At 40.6% G+C, this 24126-nt stretch overlaps 1 protein-coding gene across 5 annotated transcripts in view; it reads right to left on the minus strand.

The window, feature by feature from the left end:
* Positions 1-893: 893 nt before the first annotated feature.
* Positions 894-24126, minus strand: part of ATRX (ATRX chromatin remodeler) — a 66819-nt gene continuing 43586 nt past the window's right edge. For all 5 annotated transcript variants that reach the window (XM_021525269.3, XM_021525268.3, XM_021525272.3 and 2 more), the window contains 16 exons: positions 20239-20376; positions 19852-20027; positions 18828-18945; positions 18150-18280; positions 17759-17847; positions 17427-17596; positions 16389-16542; positions 15988-16091; positions 14348-14456; positions 13201-13378; positions 11707-11901; positions 7019-7168; positions 5725-5847; positions 5084-5179; positions 4490-4618; positions 894-3743 (listed from right to left, as the gene is read on the minus strand). In XM_021525269.3, the coding sequence (XP_021380944.2) occupies positions 3465-3743; positions 4490-4618; positions 5084-5179; positions 5725-5847; positions 7019-7168; positions 11707-11901; positions 13201-13378; positions 14348-14456; positions 15988-16091; positions 16389-16542; positions 17427-17596; positions 17759-17847; positions 18150-18280; positions 18828-18945; positions 19852-20027; positions 20239-20376 (2339 nt within the window). In that variant the 3' untranslated portion in view covers positions 894-3464. The remainder of the gene's footprint in view (positions 3744-4489; positions 4619-5083; positions 5180-5724; positions 5848-7018; positions 7169-11706; positions 11902-13200; positions 13379-14347; positions 14457-15987; positions 16092-16388; positions 16543-17426; positions 17597-17758; positions 17848-18149; positions 18281-18827; positions 18946-19851; positions 20028-20238; positions 20377-24126) is intronic.

A 24126-nucleotide genomic window follows, 5' to 3' on the forward strand; every position in this document is an offset into this window, starting at 1 on the left:
ATTTTTCCAGGCTCCTGCAGCTGGGAACATTTAGGACATTTGGCTTTCCATAAACATTGAAAATCTATCCAACTTCAAAACTACTTTTTGCTTGAACTGATGAATTTAGTTTTATTTACTGTGTGCAGAGTGGTTCTGCTTTTAAGATAAAGGCAAAAGCTGCTCAGGCTGGGCACAGCTGACACAGCAATGGGGCTGGTCAGTGTTGGGACACCTCAGCACAACATTCCGGACATGGGACTCGTCCCAGGACACTTCCCAGACCAACACAGACAGCCACATCCAGCCTGAGCTGCCCACTGCCTTCCATCAGTGTTCAGCCAAGTTAAAAGTCACAGGGATATTTAAAAACATGCTGCCCACAGGGCCCTTGGAGCACAACTCCAATATTTTCACCTCAGACAGCTTTTGCACCTCCCTCAGCTGTACCAAGACTGGCTGTGCCCCTTAGCCCCAGCACTGGCAGGGAATGAGCAGAGGGCACCTTTAAACACAATGATGACACTTTCCTTTGCATGGGAAAGGGGGTGTTCAGCCCAACAGGTGGGATTTCATAACCAAGGAAGGAAGAAGTACAACTATGAGGTTAAAGTACAGCAGCACCTTATTCTGACTTGACTAAGCAAAACTTCACCTCACTTTTAACCATCTCACTGCTGGACAACTCATTTAATTTTTAACAGACAAACTGGCAGAAACTGCTATTAATGAAGTAATTTGAAAATATGGACCACAGCTATTTTCCCTAATGAAATCAACATCTATATCCACTAAAGTCATTGTAGTAAACAGAAAGAGCTTCAACTCACAGCACAGTTCTCCAAAGACACATTCCCAGGCTGAATCCCTGTGGAGTTAACACTGGACTGTGAATGTAGCACAAGGCACGTTGATATATTTTGGTCACTTTATTAAATGAGATATTAAATAGTTTAAGTTTCAACTACTAAAACAGCACTTTGAATGGTGAAAACACATAGTATATCATCATACTTGAATGCTTCTTCTTTTTTAAAAACACATTTCCAGTCCTTATATATATTATAAAACAGCCTTATAGGAAGAGGGGACACCTTTTCTATAGTACTTAAGATATTTAATACAGAACTGAAAAGCCATCTAATAGAAACAAAGGCAAGTCTTCACAGCTGTATGATTTCAGCAGCCAAAGCTGGTTGATGGACTGAAACATTACTATACAACTGGGACAAAACATATACAATATCACGATACTAAGCAAAAACGCTTTACATCCAAAGGAATAAACAGGTTACAAAATGTGGATAATTTAGCAGGCAAAACTGTATTACAAGCAACATTTTTATTTGTCATCTTAAGCCATTTTTATCTAGTTAAAACATCTAAAACAAATATAAAAATGAGCCTTTTATTATCTTACTGATGTATGTTCTGTCTTTTAAGTACTGGTTAAAGCCTGATGTTATACTCAAAGCACATTGTTATGCAGCTAAAATGTCGAGTGAGAAACGTAAGCAAAGTGGTCCAGGTTTTACTTCAACGCTTATCTTGTATTCCTTCTTGTGCATTAGTCTTCTGTTATTCATAGGTTTGTCCAGGACGAAATAAAATGTGCCTTTCAATGTTGCCTAAAACTTCCATATTTAAGTCTTTGAGTTACTGTAAAACTCCACTTAACATTCCCAGGTTTGGTAGAAAGTACTTCTCTTATTCACAACACGTAGGAATATCGGTGACAATTACCCACAGTACATTTGCCTTCAAATGTTTGTCTCAACATCTCATTTTTGTCTCTTCTAGTGCCAACACGTCTCTCTTTGCTCCCTCCCCCAGATCAGAGTTAATTGCAGAGCTGGCAGAGCACTAGAGCACAATGAGGGTCTTTTGTGGTATCTTGTCATCAAAGAGTCCAAGACAGAAACTTGTCAGCTGGGCTTCCAGCAGCCAACCAACCTCTGTCCACGTCACAAACCAAGTGTGAGTCACACACTGAAACATCGTGGAACATCTGCATGTTTAGATGCAAAACTTGGCCATTCAGGGCAAGAACTCAAACTCTTGCAAGAAACTTCCCAGAAACCAAAATGATTTTAGTTCACGCCAGCATCAGAAGAGTCCAGCACAATCAGGAGCCACCACCTCCATCTGTCTCCAGAGCCCTGTGTTGTCCACACACAACCACCTCCATGTTCCTGCCACTTCCTCGCGCCCCCAGACGATCAACAGGGGTTTTTTTGGGGGTTAGATTCAACCAAACTCTATGCAAAGTAAAGCCCTATTTATCTGTATTTAATAAAACCTGACAAGCACAACAAGCGTGGGCAAGAAGAGTGATAATGGTATAGAATAAACCTGACATTTATCTCTGGCCTACATTAAAAAAAAACCCAAACCAGAACAGAAACAAAACCAAAATCAAGCTCTTTGTGTCCTAACCCATGTTTTCACACAACTGAAGGGATGGGGAGGCGTGCATAACCACATCTCTATCAATAAAGTCGCTTCACGCTTCTGACAGCTCCAGAAGTTGCTACAGCACTCTGTATGGATTTTCAACGGACAGCGGTTGTGCCACGTTAAAGGGGGTTCTCTGACAGGCCACCTGACCCTGGCCACCATCACCATTTTACCCCAAAAGACAGGAATTGAATTGTGTTGGCCCGTCCCCATTGCCGGCAATGGGAGGAGACAGTAGCACCAGCGTGAAGGAGTTACCAGAAATGTGCTTCGTGCTGGACTCCAGAGCGAGGGATCAGCATCTCCCGCTCCCACACCATCAGCTGTTATTCCATCACATGGAACTGAAAATAAGAAATGGCAGCAGACTGGGGAAAGCCCAGTCATGTTTAAGGCTGGATGCACAGTTCCCTGTGTCTCAGAAGGTTCAGAGCAGTAGTAGTTACAAATATTGCACTCAGTTCTGTTTCAGAGAGCATTTTCAGCTCCTCTTCCATTCAGCACAGATGACCCATGAAGGAAACTAGACTATTTCTGTTACAACGTTCCCACTAATAGAAAGAATTGGGTAAGCAGAAAAGTATTCCATAATTTGAGGAATCAACTCTAATCAAGAACTCAGCTGTTTTCAATTCACATATGTCAGACTGAACTTACAGACCTGCAGTCCTTCCTAAGCTTCCCAAAGCTTTGCAGCCACAAAAAGCAAGCGTAGGAGTTTAGACAGGAAACCTGTGGAGATGCTACTGTAACGGGAGGACTTGTTTTCACTGAAAACAACTTGTTATCTCCTGTACTCAACATATGTAAGAAGATTCTAGGCAACATCACTGACAACAGGGAAAACATTGTGACCTATTTAAACAAAGCTGAAACACTAATATGGAACATGGTATTTAAGGGGAGCAACCAAACTATTAATTCTTTTTTTTTTTTTTTTACAGTTGAGTTCTGTTAGGCCATTGATTCCTAAAAAAATAAAAGTTCTTTCTCTGATTTTAACAATCCTTTAGGCTTTTAGTGCAAAATCACATTGATTTCCCTTGGGAAGGCCCTGCATTTTTGCCTCTCATTGGGGGTGGTGCTCGTTGTAGGGGTGGTGGCTGCATCCCACCAGACACTGACTGATACATTCCTCTCACATCTATGGCTGGGTAGCTGGAAGGATTCATAATTAAATTTGGAGGCTTTGGCATCATGAGGTGGCCCATGGCTGCTTGCTGGTAGGACATCTGCTGCTGCTGCTGCTGGTTGTACTGGTGCTGGAGCCGCCTGTTCATCAGGATCCTCTGGACACAACCGATTAACTGTGGAGGGAAAGCAGAGCTGGCTGAGTGCACAACCCATCCCCCTGCTCCCAGCTTCAGGTTCAGAGCTGAAATCAATTTCTTAGGGACACCATGGCTGGGGGAAAAAGCCCCATTGTTATCACCATCCCTAATGTGATGGCATTCAGCAGGCCATTACTGGAGAAACCATTTAGTAACAGCATTTAGGGCTCAGTTCTCCCAAAGACTTGGCTATTGTGTTGCAGGCAGCATTTAGGTGAGTTGCCATGGCAGCACGTACTCTAGTGTGAAATTATTCCCAGGTATAAGTTACATCATCATTTGTCAGGTACCATTCATCTTCCCTTTGAAAGTCCCACTTGTGGACTGTCAGTGTTTTGTTTGCCTGAGAGAAAAAACTCTTCCCTCTGACATCATCTGGGCATCTTTCAGATTCTGCAAAGTAATTCTAAGCTAAAACAACATTACCAACGCTTTCTAAGATGTGTTTCCTAAGTGGCTGGCTGACCTCTGGGAATCAGATTTCTCTTTACGCCTCATGACCTTGCAGCAAAGCCCTTCAGCTCCAAAACCTGGTGAGTGGCTTTTTCATGAACTTCTTCCATGTCTCCCTCACTGAGGCCAATAATGAACTCCAGCACACCACTGACCATTCTGTAAGGGATATTTATGTTCCTAAACATACACTTGTAGCTCAGGAATGCACACCCCCAAGATCCTCATTCAAACGTTGACAGTAGATAAATAAATGCACGATATTTTACCATCTGCTGTTTCCCAAGGACGTCGTTGTAAATGGCTTCTCGGCGCTTCACATCCAGCTCCTGGCTCGCCTGTCTGTTCAGGGCCAGGGCCTGCACCTGGCTCTCCGTCAGGGTTAAGTTTTCTTTCCACTGGAAAGCAAAAAACCCAAAACATTGGTCGTTTGAACAAAAGCCTGACAGTAACTGAGGCTGTGTTCGCAGCTGCACCAAGAGTTAAACCAGCCCAAGTTCCAGTCAGTGCAAAACTGCTTCACCAGAACCAGGAGTTATTAGTTCTTCTAACTGGCAATTAGCAGTCCACAAAATACAAACAACTACTTGCCTGTAGTTGCTGTTCTGATTTCTAGAAAAAACAGCATTTTCAGAGCACAGCAAATACCTATGGATCAAAACTGCCACTCCTGTAAGGCTCTGTGCCACCTACACACCACCAAGGGTTACTGCAGGGGTAAAGGTCACTCCCAACTGGAAATTATGCTCATTAATAATGCAATTCATTAGCTGGATGACCATTTGCAGTAGGAGTATCTTTGTTTCATAATGTTTAATGTTTTCCACTCCCAACCTAAGCCCAGGGTTATCCACTGCACTCACTATGGCTGAAATGATGTCTTCAAGAGGCTGGATTCTTGCTGCTGCCACACTGTTGGTTGCTTCCACTACCTTCTCTCTTCCTTGATTAATGAGGTCCTGAGAAAACACCAGACCATCAGTTATAAAGCACAGAAACAACAAACACATTTCTTCCCCAACTTTCCTGATCTTTCTCTTGTACACACCTAGACTCCAATTACCTTTCTGCTCTCAATTTGCACAAGTCAATGAGTCTAAGCTGCCATCCATCTGAATTTCAGCACAGAGCAGTTGAACAACGTGTATAAACCTGGCAATGTGTAGACAGCACTTGTAAAAACCTATTTTTATACCACAGGTTTTCAGACCAGCATGAGAATGGTAAAAACTCAGGTAAATTTTCTACCATACAGATTTAAAGATGTTACAGTTTCAAAAGTGGAAATTAAATTCCACAAAGAATGCAGGTGATGCTCCAATCACCAATCTGCCCAGGTATAGATTTATATACATGCAAGTTAAACTTCAGTACAGCTACATGTAAAAAATAAACAAACCCAAACCTCCAAACTATTAAAAATACAAAGGTGTTTCAGACTGACATTATCCACAATTTGTGAGAGAAAACCCCTGCAGCAACACAGACATTTTGTCCTCCTTACCTCCAGCTGTTGGTTACTCATTGCTGACAGAGCACCCAAATTGTAAGGAATATATGTCTGAGAGTTGAAATTTGTGGGCATTGTGTTGGTCCCTGTGGGCATGTTGAAACGCATGGTCAGGCCCTGAAAAGCACAAAGTGACTGGTCACTAACTCTGATAATTCTGCAACAACCACACAGCCAAAGCAGCCCCTGGAGACAGCCCCAGGCCCTGCCCACTGACCATGGAGGTTTCCAACCCTCAGCTCAGAACCCCATTTCAGTCACAGAGGAACCCAAGCTCCAGTCTTGAATCATCTCTGAGTTTAGCTTGTCAATATTTGATATATAAATGACCATGACTTATTAGTACAGCTTAAGTTGGTTAAGGTAAATTTTTTATATTGAAAACCCACTACTTAATGTTGAGTTTGACCAGCCTGTAATGAAATTCTGAAAAAGTAAAATATATAAATTATTAGCAGGAATGTAAAGCTCATTGCCCATTTGGATTTCTCACAGGGCAACTTCAGATTTTTCTTTTTATCTCCCTATTTCTTTTCTCTCCCCAACCTTTTCATCAGCTCACTCAAGGTGGTCAGTGGCAATTTATACACCCACTTTTTGTACTTTCAGTGGAAGGCTTTTGAGAGTGCCTGGCCCACTGAAATTCAGAAGGTAATCTGGGGTAACCAAAAAATCTGACTGAGAATTTCAACTTTGGTGGCATCTCATTAACTTCCCTTATGACCCTGCCAAGGGTAAAGCCACAGCTTTTGTTTTAGCAACACAAAGAGCTTTGGTGCACCCCACACACCCAATTAGTGAGGATAAATCACCATCAACTGTATCTGATACAATACAGGGCACAGGGCAATAAAATAGGAACAGGGTTCCACCTTACAGTAATTTCACTGATTTCTGTTGTATTGTCAAGTATTGGTTTATATGTTACTGTGTGTACTGGCTAAGGAAGGCAACACTGTCACACAGAGCCCCTGACAGGGACACCCTCAAATGGGAGAAGAGGAATTACAAAGAACATCAGCTGAGTTTTATCATAAATTAGAAGAAAAATGCAGGTGTAAAAGTAACTTGTAATTAAAGCAGCAAAGCAAACACACAGAGAGAACCAGCACTGAAGGAACAAAAAGACACAGTAACTCTATTTTTCCTATGTCAAGATTTGCTTTACATATTTATTTCTTGGTCTATAACAAAATTTAATTATCCAAAGACAAACTGAAAAGATAATTAGAACTCTAAACCTGGAAAGGTTATTTTCATAGACATAAACCAGATTAAACAGGTTTACCTTCTTTTCTGCTTCATATTCTGCCCAGGCTGCCTTCCTCTCTTCTTCAGTGAGTTCCTCTTCCTCCTTATGGTCCAGGAGTGAATCATGTTCGTGGTACCCAACTATGTACTCCTTGTTGATCTGGAGCAGCTCTGCCAGGATTGTGTCCTGCTCAGAGGAGGAGATGGAGGAGTCACTCACCAGCTCTGCCCTGTGCTCCCCCTCCCCATTGCACACACAGCAGCTATCAGCAATCCACAGCACAACAACACTTGAAAATCATTTAAAAGTACAATTGTCCTCAGAGGGAGAGCAATGGATTAACAATCTGTTGCAGAGATGACAGTCCAGTCACTTAATAAACCACAGGAATGCACTCAGATTCCACAACAATAAATGCACCTAAAAAGAATGGAATATTCTCAGTGGCTTTTCCTTTGCTTAGGCTGGACAACGGACAGGACCCATCAATACATTGCATTTATTATACAGAAACAGCATCTCTACACCTTTCAAACACTGAGCAGTACTTTGGGTCCAGATCTCCCATTTTTTTAAAGTCAAACCTTTCTGTCTGATGGGCAAGGTGATGCTGCAGAAGACGAAGAGAAAGATCTACAGGACTATGAAAAACTGCTCCTGCTGCACCTCAGGAGCTCCTTTTCTAAGGTCATTATTGAACAGGGTTTTTTACATGACTTGTGTGGCTGATGAGCTTCGTGAATTAAGGAAGCTCCAACACACCTCAGCATTCAGGCTAAAATTCCTACTATGAAAACATCACTGAACCACTCCTGAGAGGAACTACAGTCCATCAGCTACCTGAGTCCCTCCAGCCCCTCCAGGTCCTGCCCTCACTGTGCCAGGGCTTGCACAAGCAGGAATCCAGCCCGTCCCACCCTGGCATTTTATAATCTCAGCTGAACCATGACTGAAAAAAGTACCCACAAAAAAAACAGATTTTTGCAGCCACTCTGGGAACTGAGTGTGGAAGTCCTGACCAGGGGTTCTGTCACAGCAGCTCCACAAAGCTGTTTGTTTCTGTGTGCTTGGGAAGTTAATTACATTAATTACATTAACCAATTATCAATGAGCTTGCTTGTCCCACCCTTCTCCTGTTTGGTGTGAACTGTCCTCACCACCAGCTCCTCCCAGAATATCCCGGGTGGGCTCTGCACCATCACTGCTGGGCACAGGGACCAGAGCAGGGGGGTTTGGGGTCTGGGAGGGAAGCAGGGACACCCCAGGGATGGAGGTAACACAAAGCCCAGAGGAGACTCCTGGAGGGGCAGGAACTGCCCTGGGAGCAGCAGGGCTGCAAACAATATGGAATATAACCCAGCCTACCTCAGCCTGCACAGTCCTCCAAACGTGCCTTACATGACATCCAAGGGGGCTTTGCTTTTCTTTGCCTAAATTTTATTTTGTGTTGACTTTAACGATGGGAGCTTGAAAACAGGGATGCATTTAGTTCAATCTTACAACAACAACAACAAAAAAATCCACCTTACACATAAAAAAACATCAGAATAATTATTTCCTTATGTCTGTTTAGCATGTTGATTAATGATTATCCCCTGGTTTGTAAGCTTTAGGATGAAATCCTGGTGATGAATGAAAATATGAAGAAAGACTGAAAAAGAGGTTTGAATTTTAAAAAAGACATTTGTCTTTTTAAAATCCTGATGGAAATTGAATGCTACTGAGAGATCAGTGTATTAGAAAGGAAATCTTCCATGAAGGAATGCAAGTTATGTTGTAATTCACAGGTTTTTCTCCATCAGCTGAAGATTTAATACTGAAGCTAAAAATAAAAAAATAAAAAAATAAATAAAAAGCCAATTCTTCTAAGCCTGAGATCAAAATTCACGAAGTTGTCCCTGAGTATGGAACCACAGTAAACCACATGTCTTTGTCCTGAGGTAGTATAAAATACTGATATCCGTATCAGTGTGATTTTAATCTGCTTTTCCAATCTGCATTACATGACCTCAACTGAGCCAAGTTTTCATTTCACACCAATAAACAAGTGACTTCAAGTCTAATTCCCTACATGAGGAATGGGGAATGAGCCCAGGGCAGGGCTGCAAGAGCAGGGCCAGTTCTAAGGGACACCCAGTGCCCCAACCCTGCCTTTGTCCAGCTCATGGACTGTACTGAACTATTCTGTAAATTGTAATGTCCTTATTTCTATGCTTAAATACAGCAAAGGTGACCAAGTGATCATTCAGCCTTAAGACACCTCTCTTGGACTGAAATTCCAAAGCAGAACTTTCCAGCTGGGCAGGGATGGGGGATGAATGAAATCAAACAATGGAAGCTAAGAGTAAATAATTCATGTGAACCACATTGGGATTACAAATATTCTGTTAACCCCAAGTATTTGCAGAGCTGAAGACCAGAAGCTGTTTGAGGAGTGAGGGCAGAGCCCTGGAGCTCTGGAGTTGGGGCTGTAGCACCACAGACACTTCTTCCCTGAGAATCTCCATGCCCTGAGGTCTTGTTAGACCACAGAGGGCAGAAAATTACTGCTCCAATTAAAACTGGACATGAAACTTGAATAATCTTCCAGGAAAACAACAGACTGCACATAGTCATTTTGTAGAAAATAAAAGCATTCAATACCTTCTCCCCTCTTAACAGCATTTTTCAAAAAAACTGCTCTTGGACTCAAAGCTGTATGTTGTAAAGCCAAAATTCTCAAGGATCTAGTTTAAAACCAAGCAGGTTTGGTTTCTTCACTTGCTGACTTTTAAAACAATACAGAATGAATTCTCCCATCCCATTTAAAACACAAGAATTAAATATTTGTTTTTTTTCTTTCATCCAGGAAGTTAAGAAGGAGTCAGAAGAACCCCAGCACTCAGCTCTGAATTATTCTTCCTCAACCCACACAAATCCTGGCTCAAGGATTCCTGAAGACCCTTCCCACTCCAATGGGATGCCACTGGAGCCAGGCAGGTTTCTGAGAAGAAAATCAATTATCCCCTCAGGTTTTTCCACATTCATGCTCAGATGAAAAAGACGGAACACATTTCCCCTAATTCCTGATCACATTTCCCTCCAGAAAGGGGCAGCTCTAAAAGGTGAATTTTCAAACCTCCATGTCCCCATGTTCTGAGGACTCTGCTCTCCCCTTGCACTCTTAAAAGCACAGAAAGTGGTATTTTTACCCTGCTCTCATGTTACAGGATCTTAAAGAGAATTCTTATCTCTAAATGCTGTGTAATTACTTGATGTTACAATAAAATGTGCTCCTATCAATACATTTTTTAATCAACCTAAAAATTGCTGTGTGTTGTTAAATTAATTGCTAAGGAGATTAATAACCAAGCTGAATCATGCAGCTTTGCTAAAATCACACTGAAATAAGGAAGAGTTAACTGAGTTCATGGCTGAGGGACCTTGCACAGATGAATTTACTTGATTATTTACAGCCTTTTCAGCCATCCAACAAAAAGGAATTAAATATTTGCACACAGCATGTACTGAGATGCACATCTTCAAAAGGACAAAATACCATCTGCTGAAACCATGAGACAACACAAAAATAATTCCAGTCCCCAGATTTGCTCTATTTACAGGCAGGAAATGGTTAAAAGCTCATATTCCACTTGACTTGCACAAACCTTACACTGATGATGGTATTAATATGGAACTTAATACATAAAACTGAGTGATGGAACAAGTTTTGAGTTTATAAATACATTCATTACTGATTTATCTTCTAATAGAAAACCAGAAACCTTCAAAATATAATTATTGCATTGGATTGATCAATGTTTCAAGTAAACAGATTCAATTGCTTCACAAGTTCTTGAGTTATTTTTACATTTTTTAAAATAAGAAGCAGCATCAGCAAATGGTGATACATTGACTCTGTTTCTGGAGGCACAAATGCACAAAGCATGAAATAACTAAGAATATAAAAAAAGATAAAATTCTATTAATTATATAATATAATGCCCAGACACTGCAGAATGAGCAAACCACATAAATTTAACCAGTTCATGAACTACTGGCCACTCCCTGATGTGTTCCAAATGGCAAGATGCAGAGAATTCCACAGCAACTAAAGGATGAATTAATCTTTAGCAGTCCACAAACACAAAAATTATAAATAAAACATAAACCCACAGCCTAATCTTAAATATAAACTGACTTGGAGAAAAAGAATAAAATAATGGAACCAGTTATTCTTTCCCCTGAAGTTTATTGTTACCTAAGTGCAACTCTTATCTCTACTAAGGAAGTTAAACTGGGAACTGAAACTCAAAAAGTCCTGGCAAAGGAAAACATGGATTAAGATGACTCTTACCTCCAGTGCCACCTCACAGATGTGTTCTCACAAACTGAGGTTGTGCTGGGTCTCACCAACACCCACTCAGATGCTAGTTTGAACTTTTCACAGTTTCATGCAGTAAAATTTCTATTCATTCAAAATGTGCAAATAGTGTCTTTGTTCTCAGTTAAAAGTTGGGTTTTTTAATGAGTATCTTTCTCTCATTGTGTTAATGACACTGAGGGGGAACTCCTCACCCAGCTCATTACAGTTTGTTGTATTAATTATGGATTTTATTGTGTTTCCTGCTCTTCACCTCCACTCCAAGCGGCCAGCACTGCTCTACGCTAAAAACCTGTAACACATTTAAACAGACACAGGTCATTTTTCCAGCACAGAATTCCTGCTGATGGCCACCACTCACTTTTGGCAGCATGGGGGTGTCCCTCTTCTTCTTCTTCTCGGAGTTGGGGTCGTCCAGCAGGTCTGGCTCGAAGGTGTAGAGCTCGGTGAGCTCGTTCATGGTGAAGTGCCGCTCCACCTGCTGCTGGTCCACCACCCTGAAGGACAGCGACTGCTTCGTCACCTGCCGGTCGTAGATCTTGTCCTCCATGGTTCCCTGAACACACACACAGCCACTGCTCAGCAAAATCATCACCCACAGGTGTAAAAAAGCCAAAATCACCACCCAGCAGTTCTCTCTGCCTTGTTGCTGTCACCGTGTTTCTATCGATTTCAAGCCGTTTGTTGGCTGAGCAATAAAAGGAAAAGCCTGATGGAAGCAGCACAGCAAGAACTGTGCATGGGGCAGATGTCATCCAGCTGTTGACTAGAGGAAGAAAACTGGTCTTTTAGTGGTATTTTTAAGAGATCCGGTTTTGCTTTAATTCCCCAAAGTAGGATTTTGACAAAAAAATGGCAATTTTCACAGCATGTACCTTATTTTGCTGCTTTGAGCAGCCTGTGAAAAGGAAAACAGATACCATATCACTGTGGTGGAGGGAAGAGGGGAAGGGAGGCAGTCAAACCTAATTCACCACAGCTGTGTATAAAAAAATTAGATCTTTGATGAAAAAAAGGAAAATTACTTATTTTTTGAAAAAAAAAGATGCCTGAGAAGGATGAGAACAGCACAGCCTGTTCTGAACAGCATAATTTAAAAAGGGTATCAACAGTTCAAAAGTGCACAGAGAAAACTGCAAAAATAAACTGAAGCCTGAAGAAAAACCCCATTTGTGACAGTAACTTGTCCCAGACAAGGATCTGCTTCAGTTGGGATGGAGAGAGTGACTGGATCGAGGGTTAAGTGCTCCTGGGAAAAGGCTCCAGGCTCCTCTGTCACACCTGAGGAACCAGAGGCTGAAAGAGGCACTTCCTAACAGAAACAACGGCTTCACATAAAGCACAGATCAGTGTCCACATGAGTTATTATCCATCTTAAACATCTGAGTTTTCAAGCCAGGACTAGATGCCTTTTTATAAAAATTCACTTGTATCCATGTGGTTTCATTGCAGTTGGACCATCAGGGTGTGCAGAAGGAGCTGCCCTGAGCAGGGCTAGTCCCTCACAACACCAGCACCATCCTCTGCTGGGACTGCTCCATTCAGAGTTTTTAGTGGTGTGCAAATTAAAAAGGCTCCTGTTCTGAGTCTGGGTCTGGATCTGCTGGAATTCCAGAATTTGGGTCACACAAAGTGTCAGACAAGGGGAAAGGGGAACTTTACAGAAAATAATGTGTCATTTATTTTACCACTCTTTCCTTCATGAGCTGCTCCAGATCAGAGCTGGAATATGACAGGATCAACTTGGGTCACTAGAGACCCCAACAGCAGCCCAAACAGGCACAGCCCCCAGAGTCCCAGCTGCCAAATTTGACTGCAGGATGAAACAGCACAGAAACTGCAGCCAGAAACATACCTGAGCCAAAAACCTGTAGACAAACACAGGCTTGTTCTGCCCAAAGCGATAAACCCTGAAGATGCTCTGGATGTCATAGGAGGGGTTCCAGGAGGCATCAAAGATGATGACTCTGTTAGCAGCCACCAGGTTTATTCCCAGGGAACCTGCTTTAGTGGATATGATAAACAAGCGGCCTCTGGAACAGAGAGGAGTTGCAAAATTTGAGTATTTTGGAAAATAACTGTTGTTCATACACTGAAATAACTCTAAAACGTCATTAAAATAATGTATTAAGCATAAAACAGATGCAGATTTTATAAGACAAACACTTTTAACAAAACATACACTCCCAGAAATACACATCAAGGCCATTTGCAAATTAGCTGTTAACAAAAACTGGAGGGGAAGAAAAAGCTTTGGGGTTTGCATTTTCAAGCTCTAATGAAATTAGTCATATGACATTAAAACATAATTTTAAACAGGCAGATTCCATGCCATTGAAACTCTTTCTTGGCCTGCAAACTTTCAGGTTTTTTAAGATTCAGAAAAATCTCATTCAGGTTCACATTGGAACCAGTTCTTGACAGAGACCTGACAGAATAAACTACTTGAAAGTATTAACACTGGATTAGTTCACTTCTTAATTTAACTTTTTTTCCCCCTGCACATTATATATGACTACACCATGATTACATACTTTTATTTTTTAAACAAATCTAGGAAGGTGAAGCTCCTTAACTTTATTCAGTTTGTACTTCTCTATCTAAATCAGACTTGAAAGTCCCATTTTGGAGGAGCAGTGGAGGGCTGGGAGCCAGTTCTGGAGGCAGCTAAAATAATTAATTTGCTCCTGAGTGGCCCAGGGACTGCAGCCTCCTGGCCACCCCCTTCTGGGTCCTTGTGTCCATTAAGTAATTGCAATTAAAACACTGTCTCTGATTTAAATTGGTTACAGTCTAAAGGACAATGAAAATAGCAAGGGAACACTGCTGAGTACAATGGGAATTCATCTGAAGTCAGGAACACATTCCTGCAGGTCTGTGTGAGTTCTGATCATCATCTGCCTGGTCCTGAGGTCATTAAGCTAATGAAAGTAATAATAATTAGGGAACAAAAGAAAGAAAAAGGAGAAAATAAAGCATATATATCTCAGGAGAGATCTCACCTCACATTAGTTTCATCATTAAACTCCTCAGCCCATTTCTTTCTGGATTGAGCTGTGGTTGAGCCATCCAAACGATAATAGTCAATATTTCTGAACCATTTTCCTTCACCTGTAAATGCAACAGCCAAGTTATGAAAATGCTGATGGTGTAAATAATCAAGACTGGTAACGAATTGGAACCTAAAGACATAAATTTATAATAAAAAAAATAGTTCTGAGGTTAAATTTAAATTTAATTATTTGCAAATGCCCGAGGTTTTTTTTTTGTGGAGTGAAGTCCTCTTCTTTTTCACACTTTTTAGGTGCACTTATAAATTTGCAGAGCTATGCCTTAACTTGGAGCCAAAGTTAATTTCAGAAGTCCCAAAGATGTTGTTGCATCTCAGCTTTAGGTGCTGTAGCACTAATTGCACTTTCCCAATGGATCCAGGTAGGTTCACATTACAGCACCAATGTCAGCCAATCTCCCACACAACCAGCACTGAAAGTCAATGCTGCAAAGGAGATTCCAAAGGTCTAACTCATTTTGGAACTGAGATCCAGCAAAATCTTTGGGTTTAATGACCCTGTGAGTTACAGCAACTTCTTGTGAGATGGGGGGGGGGGGGGGAAATAACTACAGCTGATGGAGGATTTTCTTTTCTCAGTAATCTTCCATTTTCTCTGGCCATCAAGGTATTTGTACACAAAATTAATATCCCTGAGCCATCAATCATAAAGAAAGCAATGGTTTTGGGAGCAGCACTGCTCAACTCAATCCATTGTGAGTTCTCTCAGCAAACGTGAACCTTGCTATGATCTAATTTTGCTGGCCAGAACTACCACACATGAAAAACCCCAACCTCTTTAAAATCTCCGAATAAAGGCACAAATCCTGAAAAAGACACCCTGTAATGTCTGAGATGACAAAATTCAGAATAGGAAGCAACAGGCAGGCACAATAAATCTGTGAGAGACAATACTGGAGCTCTCCAGTCATCATCACTGAGCCACTTTTCCCTTATCTCTAAAATACAAACACAAGGAACAGTTGGCGACAGATTGGGAAGGAAAGGCAGACTTGAAGGAGTTCTTCAATCCACATGTCCTGGGAATTAAACTCTGGGTAAGGAGGAACAGCACCTTCAGGAGCTCTGGGAACATCTTAATGAGGCATTCCATGCCATTTAAGCATCACTAGGATAATAATTAATTCAATACTTGCTCCCTATGAAATCCATAAGCCAATCTGCTGCTGTGCATATAAAGCCCAAATTCACATTTTCCATGTTTTACATGCTGGTTTAAAGCAGCCTCATTGCCCTTCACTCTCTCTCTCCCAGAAGTAAGGATCAGGATTTGCCACACACCAGAATTTAACATCATTTTTGTGCAGAATTTAACAAAACTCCTTCTCTCAGAAGTGAACATTTAATCTGCTTAGGCTACAAGAAGCTTGGATGATACAGAATGAAACAGAAAGTCCATAATGGGACAGCAGAGTCCTCCTGCAGGGGAGCCCAACAACCCTGCCAGCCTCAGGGGCAGTCCAGAGCATGCAATATCCTAATGGAAACACTGGTTTCAAACCACCCCAGGGGTACTGAATAGAGACTTGTGAAAGAGTTCTGAGCACTGCAGTTGTTGAAGGAGACACTCACCTTTGTAGATAGAAGGCTGATCTCTCTCAGATTTCTCCCTGTTAGCCAGCTCCAGGAAATCTTCTATCAAATCCAGAGATATTAGGGACTGGCTGAACACTAGACTGAAAAAAGAAACAGGGAAACACAGAATTAATCTTTGGAGTTGTTTCAATTATTGAACCACTTCATTTTTGTTCCCTCCTCCCTCTGATACAACAAACAGAGCAAGACTTCAGTGGAGCACATGCAGGTGTGGTAAGATCCCTGACAAAAATGAGTGTACCATGCTTGCCTGCTTCAGAAAACAGCAGAATGAAGAGTGGATGGATAGGGAGCACTGTCAGACTAATTTATTTTATATAGATATGACTATAATATAATATATTCCTGAAGGCTTTAATGACATGTCCAGAACTTACACTTTGTCTCCCAGCTCCTCTGCCATTCGAAGAATTTCAAAGAGCAGCACCATTTTCCCAGAATGTTCCAACACCTCAGCATCTGCATCAGTGACAAAATCTTTGTACCAGTCTGGAGCTGGGCTACCAGGATTGGAAGAGGATGTAGCTTTGCCTATTAAAAAAAAAAAAGAAAGAAAAAGAAATAAAAATCAAACACGAGAACACAGTCTTCATTTAAATGCTCTGAATGTCTGAACTACAGAATTGTTCCCTCATTATCATATTTAACTGGTATGAAAAGAGTTAAAGAGGCAAAGAAAAAACAGCCTTTGCACTATCAGCAATTACAAGAGTTAAACATTTAAGGGATGCAGAGACAGAAACTCAGCCTGCCTATAATGTAATTCCTTTAACACATTTAATCTCTGTGTGTAAATGTTTTACATACAACACCCTCCACCCTCTACACATTTACAAGATGATGCCATTGGGATGGGGGCAAAAAAAAGATTTCTCACCTGAACTCTCCCAAAAATTTTAAATTACTTAGGGAAAGAGATTAGACACACATGAAATAACAGAATCAGAAAATCATCTCTGTGATACCAGATACAAGACAAAAGTTAGATTATTACAGGAAAAAAAACCCAAAAATTAAGCGTGCAGCTGTAAGAAGTTTGAATAACAACTTTAAAGAGTTCTTGTGTTCCTGCTGCGCTGGATCTGCTTGTTCAGCATCCAATTCAAATTCCAGATACAACATCTTATGACAGATATATTTCCTAATATTTCCATTAATCTTCCAGGTTATATAATTTTGTACTTCTGAATTTAAAAAAATTCACTGTGCAGCTTCCCTGCCTCAAAACCCCTGAGTTCTAAGCTGATGCCCCTTGTTTTTTCAGGATAAATACATAATTAGAAGTAGCAGGAGCTGTAACTGTGAATTAAGGAATTTGCCATTCCTCCACACAGCAGAATTCCTGACAGCCCTCTCAAATTGCCTTTTGCAAAATGAAGCTGCCTCATATTTTCATCACTCTGTTTTATCCTCACCTTCCTCTGACTTTGTTGATGCTGGGTTGTTTGTAAGATCTTCTACATTTCCTTCCCCACCTCCACGTGATCTTGAATTCCACACTTTAATGACTTCAACATCATTATCACTGCCACTTCCACTCGAGCTACACTCTTTTGTCACCTTCTTTCCCTTGGATTTTTTTTTCCTAAAAAGCAACATCATACACCCCATTATTTTTTTTAAATTCCACTGAAAGAAAACATATTCTAACAGACACATAAATTACAAAATAAACATTCACTTTATAGAAATCACTTCAGTTCTATAAGGGAAACAACACCAACAAACTAAAGAAAAGGTCAATTACTTTGCATAATCATCAGAACTTAAGCTCATGGAAGTTTCATCGGAATCTGAAGCTATGAAGTCATCCATGCTGTCTTCATCAAAATAGCCCTCAAAAGAGAAAAAACCAGAAATTATTAACTATGTTCACCTAGAAGCTTTTATTAAACCTTTAGCCATCTGCTTACTCTTCGTTTAAACAATGGTAACCTCTACAAAGGCCTGGCCTTGCAGAATGTTTTAACAATGACAACATACCCAGCAAGAAAAATATGGCAAAACCAGCAGCAGCAAAATGACCCCAAAATGACAGCAACAAAGATTTCCATTAATTTGACGAAACTTTACCTAGAGTTTGGCAGAGCTTATTTGGAAAGTTCTCAAGTGAGAGTATTTTGATATATCTAATTTACCTTATTTTCTTTGCTAATATAGTCCAGCTGCAAACACCAAGGGTGAGTCCAGATTCTGCTCAACATCTGGAAATCCTGGAATAGTTTAGCTCCAGCTTTGCCTCTTCCACCTTCATTGCCACCACCTACACCTGACAATAAAGTTCAGGTTTTAGAGTGAAGTTTGCCACACTCTGCTCCCCTTTCAAGAGTGCACATCTGAGTGATCTTTCCAGCTGCACATCATACTGCAACATCTCTTGTAAAAGGCATCAAATTACTCACTCACAGCCATTTTTTCTCCTAGTTAAAGCTGTCAAAATTAGATTTTCTCCTTTTTCTTGATAATGAGAAACATGATTATATTTTTTACATAAAAGCATATTGCTCCCCAGTACAGGAATGCACACCAATCCTCTTAAAAAGACAGACTTGTCTATTTAGATCTTGTAAAAGCAGCCCAATGTGGAAAACACAAAATAACATCTGCATTTAAGTCTCAATCTAACTAATCTAAGCTACCTTTAATGACCTGTAACACTGCAGTATTCTACTACAAAAAACATCAAAAAACCCCAGCCTATTTTTTTGTTGTCCAAGCACTTTAGTGCATAGGATAATGCTCATAAATTTAATTTTTACCTAGCAACTGTGGCAAAATGCCCCTTATTAAATGTCCTCAGAGCTGCAAGCACATACCTGTCAAATGATCCAGGTAATACTGGTACAGCTTGCACTGGATTGGGGTCATCCTCACCTCGAGCACGTACTCGTATTTGGGGGGCAGGAACTTGGTTAATGCTGTGTAATCCTTCCTCTGCAATTTTACAAACACTGCTTCAGTCACAGAAACATGGCAAGTCCTGAGAGCTTCAGCCCAGGAAATACAATTTCCTCCAGGCCCTGCAGCAGGAACCACCTGGCCCACTCAGGTGCTTCTTAGGCCAAAATCTATGCCCTGCTAAGCCCATGCCCAGTTCCAAGTCCTTGCAAAGTTCACTGCAACTCCAGGAGCTGCTCTGGGAATTACTTTTTGGTTTTTTTTTTAAGAATACTAAAAGCAGATTTTACTTCTGTTTTGGGCGTTTTTGGCTCTGACACTACTCTGTCTCCACACTCACCCAATGACCACAAGAGAGAGCTGCTCTCTGTGGACAGGATCTGTTCTGCACAGGGCTGGGAGAAAATCCAAAGCCTGTTTTATCTAAGGTCTATAAAGTAATAAGTTCTTCACCCTTTTTAACCTGAATAATTTTTGTTCTCTCTTGTTTTCCATTGTTCTGATTCTTGCAGATGAGAAAAAAATACATATTCTATGTATTTTTGTTACAGTCTATGTAACTATGGACCAGCAACTTTCTGTGCAGACTTTAAGGCAGTTCTTAAATGTGCATATGGAATTAAAATGGAGTATTTCAGAACAACTAATGTCCTACTCTACCAAAAAATGTTCTTGTCTCCCAGCAAGACGTAGCTGTATCCTCACCTCAAATACTTGTATTTTAGAATATACTGACATTTGGAGAAAAACTATGAAGTTATTCTAGTCACAAATAATGCAGGGTTCTAACAATCAGTGAAAATATTTAAGTTAAAAGGTTTATGGAGCTCTTGAATCATAAGTTTACCAGCCTTTGGGTGATTTCATCAGAGTGAGACAAAAGAATTCCTCTCCTTCCCTGCAGTGAATTGAAGTGATGAGTTAGGGACAAACTGTTCTCACCTGAACACAGCCAGCCAACATCTCATAGAGGATGTGAGCACGTTTCTTCATCACTCTGACATCCACAGGAGTGGAGTCTGCACACTGCCCGTTCTGGATGGGATTGATGAATCGGTTCCGGAACTCCTTAATTGAGCCAAGCAAATTCTCCTTAATGAAGTTAACCATGCAGTGATCTAGGAGAAACAGATCACACTTGAGTGGTTCCAAGTAGAAAGCACAGTACTGGGATTAATGCAAACAGAAAATAAATGTGCCACATCTAAATACAGAGAAATTTAGCATGAAGTTGTACTGTTCAAGTCCTTTTCTTCCAATCAAACTAAATATATCTTCTATGGCTGACAGGCAAAAGTGTACTGAAGGAAATAAAAGACAACTACTCACATTCTATAAGATTATTCTGCAGTGGTGTTCCTGTCAGAATTATTCTTCTCCTAGATTTAATAGAATTCATTGCCTTGGAGACAGCAGATGCTTCATTTTTCAATATGTGTCCTTCATCACACACCACAAAGTCAGGACCTGGAAAGAAACAATATTAAATCTCTCCACAATCTTTCATTGCCACAAAGAACCTGACAGCCTAAAGTATCCAAAATTTGTTCTACCACTGTAATTTGGGTTTTTAAAAATTTTTTTTGTGTGTTTTAGGTGAGATTTTTTAGCACTGGTTGGGTTCTCACTCAGCCTTTGCACAAGCCACTCTGGTAAAATCAAAGCTGCTGCTTCTAAAGTCTTCATGGCAAGGATTAAACTCCGTTTTGCAGCATATTCCTGTTAAAATGGTCTATTCCTGCTGCTGGTTGTGCATGGCTGCACCTCCATCCATCCTGTCAAAACTCAGTAAAACTTCCTTCTCTGGCTTTAGGCTGCCATCTACTGACACTTGGGCAGTCCCAAAACACCTAAAAACCAGGTAACCTGAAATTTTTTATTAAGGCAAGAATAACACTAGGGGGACAGAGTGCAATCAGAAGTCTTAGATAATATAAAACACAACCAGATTTGATCTCAATTACAGACAAGTGAATTGCCACCTTGCAGCTGAAAGTCACCTCAGGAATGTCCTCAGCTTTCTTCCAGGAGATAAAGTATCAGTCTGGTTTAAGTGAGCTGCACAAGGAATGTCAAAAGCACACCACATTCTCACAGTATGCAAAGCAACTCTAATAATAAGATAAATAATACCCAACTTGGCAGAACAGACTTACTCTTAATTGTTTTCAGACTTAGCACAATTTCTGGAATTTCTTTCCTTGAAAATTAAGTAAAAGATATTCTAGGATCCAAGAAGTAACTCAGAATAAATGTTTTACCAGCTCTAAACCCGACCTCAGTTCCAGCACTCTCAACACTGAAAGCAACTCATGACAATTTGCTGCACCTTGGATAAAAGCCACCAGTTGGGTTCAGCAATTCAGCACTAAAAGGGCCAATATTTGAGGAGCAAAGGAAAATTTGTCAGCGAGGACAGTTTAATCTTTTATAATTTACTAAGAATATTTTGTCTAAGCTAAATTCAAACTGCCTTCTAAAGAATAAAATTAATTCTAGGGCAGTGATCAACAGCAGAGAATTGATTACACCTCTGACTACACACACACACCAGTGCCAGTCACATTAATCATGCCATTTTAAGGTGATTTTAAAGTGTTTTGAATCTTACATGTGAAGAGAAAGGAATCAAGAAGATATTTCTTTCCAAGCAAAAAACCCAAACAAAACAAACCCCAAACTTTTAAAACAAGTCTGGAAGACAATTCTGAAAATCCACACATGAATTCCAAATGCACTTAGGCTTGTCCAAGCCAATGTAGTACTGAATTTCCCACCTGCCACAGAAACATTTCCCCATATTATTTCATGACTTTTGTACCTTCCCAGTTTTGACAGAATGAAAACCACTGAGTGGCTACACACAAAGCCTTCTTTTAATTTTAAGTAACTATGTCTAGCAGTGACAGATCCTTTCTCTAGTCTTCATTTCATTAACTACTGTGATTCATTCACATGAAGTTAAAGAAATTAAGTTAAAAAACCACCTCAAAACCTGCTGTTTAGAGTAAGTGAATGACACTAAAAATAAGAAAAAAACCTTATCTCAGTACAATTATTCATGGTTTGTTTGGCAGAAATGCAGCACTGATATCTTGAACTAACATCTTGGCTACAGTTCAGCAGCAGGGATTTTCATCCATTTGTGGGGTTTTTCCCTTGTTCTTTCAAAACACAAATGCAAATCATTATGGACAGAACATTCCTCAAAATATGATAAAGGAATGTAAAGCTGAAAGGGACCTCAGGGGATGATTTAGATCATCTTCTCCATCTTAGATTAGGGTTATGAGAAAGGGACAGACCTGACAGAAGTGGGACACTCCACAGCCTCTCTTGCTAAAACACTGTGCAATTTGCTACAAATCTGAATAAATTCTGCCCTTTCCTTTCTCCTAATCACGTCAAAACCAACTGACAACATTCCTTTCATTAACCAGCTCTTAAACGGTGGAAAATTTGCCAGTTTGTCTTTTTTCTAGGATAAAAAGTCCTACTCATGCAATCTTTCCTCTAAGTCTTCATCTTCTCATCCTTCTTACTGTACTTGCACATGTTAATATATTGAAATACATAAAAGATAGATAGATACAGATATATACACACAGTTCTGTTCCTCTGAAGTCTACAAGAACTTCATACAACTGCCAATTAAAGAGTAGTCTCCAAGTTAAACAGCACCAGAATTTTTGTTGGTAGCAACAAGTTAAAAAAAAAAAAGTGATTGAAGTTCTTCAAGCAGAGCACAGTAGTGATCAAAAACCAACAGCCCTTCAGCAGTGGCACAAGGCAGCCTGGAAACCCTGCATGTGTATAAAATCCTGCCATTCTTCCACATAGCTGAGCTGGTTAATTAATGAAATCACTCCTCCACCCATAAACTTTGGCTAAACTTTCCCCCTCTGCTCCCCCTCACAGTGCAACACAAGCTTCTCCTATGTGGTATCTCACCCCAGCAGTATTCACCAGACACATCTCATTAAATTAGCACTCAAATCCCAAATCTGCAGCTTTTTGAATGGGAAGTGCTCCCAGAGGCCAAGGTTTCCCTATTTCCAGTCCCAGCAGAAGCCAGCATGTGGTTTTCTCTTGCACTGGAATCTGCAACTGTCCATGCTGACCCACCAAGAGAGCAAGAAACAAATGAGAATCGTGTAGTGCTCATGTGCCAATCCAAATGGCTCCAAAAATTAATGGGCAAAAAGACACAAACACTTCTGTCTTTCTGCAATTAGTTAAAATAGAGAAAGGGATGAGGCAACATGAAATGCCCTCATGTTGTACCAGGAGAGGTTCAGGCTGGATATTAGGAAGAATTTCTTCACTGAAAGAGTAGTTAAGCATAGAAGGAACTGCCCAGGAAGGTGGTGGAGTCATCACCCATGAAGTGTTCAAAAAATGAGTAGACATGGAAGATCATGGCACAGTTTAGTGGGCATGGTGAGTCTGCGCTCCACCTTGGAGGTCTTTTCCAACCTTAAAGTTTCCATGATTCTACAAAAATAATTAAGGAGTTATTTCAAGGTTGACTTTCCCAGCAGCCTGACTGCACTCTATCAACCAGTCCTAGAAGGGAACAGAACAGGAGACTCCATGCCCACATGGAATTTTCAAAATCTGTGAGGGTCAATGTGCTGCAGCTTCCACACTCAATTAAAACTACACAAAGCCATGACCTAAGCCCAAACACTGCTCTGCCCAGTGTCTGAAGAGCTCTGGAAGGAGAACAGGAACACAGCAAGATGTAAAACCATGGGATGGGACAGGGAATGTTACACCAGTCATTGTCTCCTCCTAACATCCCAGTCTCCAGTAGTTTTGGGGTTTGTCCTAGGTTATAAGACAGGTTACACAAACACAAATCCATGAAGGGACAATGTTGCTGTAAAGACACATGGTAACAACCCTTATGTTTGTCCTCCCTTACATTTTGCACCAGGAAAATACCCCCCAAAAATAATTATTGTATAACATTTTACTTCATCACCAGTACCAGAACAAGATCCACTAAACACAGAATTACTGTCCTGTCACCACTACTTTGAGACAGCAATTCACACATTTCCTCCCTTTAGCTTTCACTTCCTTGACAATATCCCAATAAATGCAATATCCTGAGAAAATCAGATACAGAATAGCACTGACAGAATAGGGTTCTCCCTCTTTTTTGGTTTGCTATTGGTTTTTTTGTGGTTTTTTTGTTCTTACTAACTACAG

This window comes from Lonchura striata, chromosome 14 (genome assembly GCF_046129695.1).
Source record: "Lonchura striata isolate bLonStr1 chromosome 14, bLonStr1.mat, whole genome shotgun sequence".
NCBI lineage: Eukaryota > Metazoa > Chordata > Aves > Passeriformes > Estrildidae > Lonchura > Lonchura striata.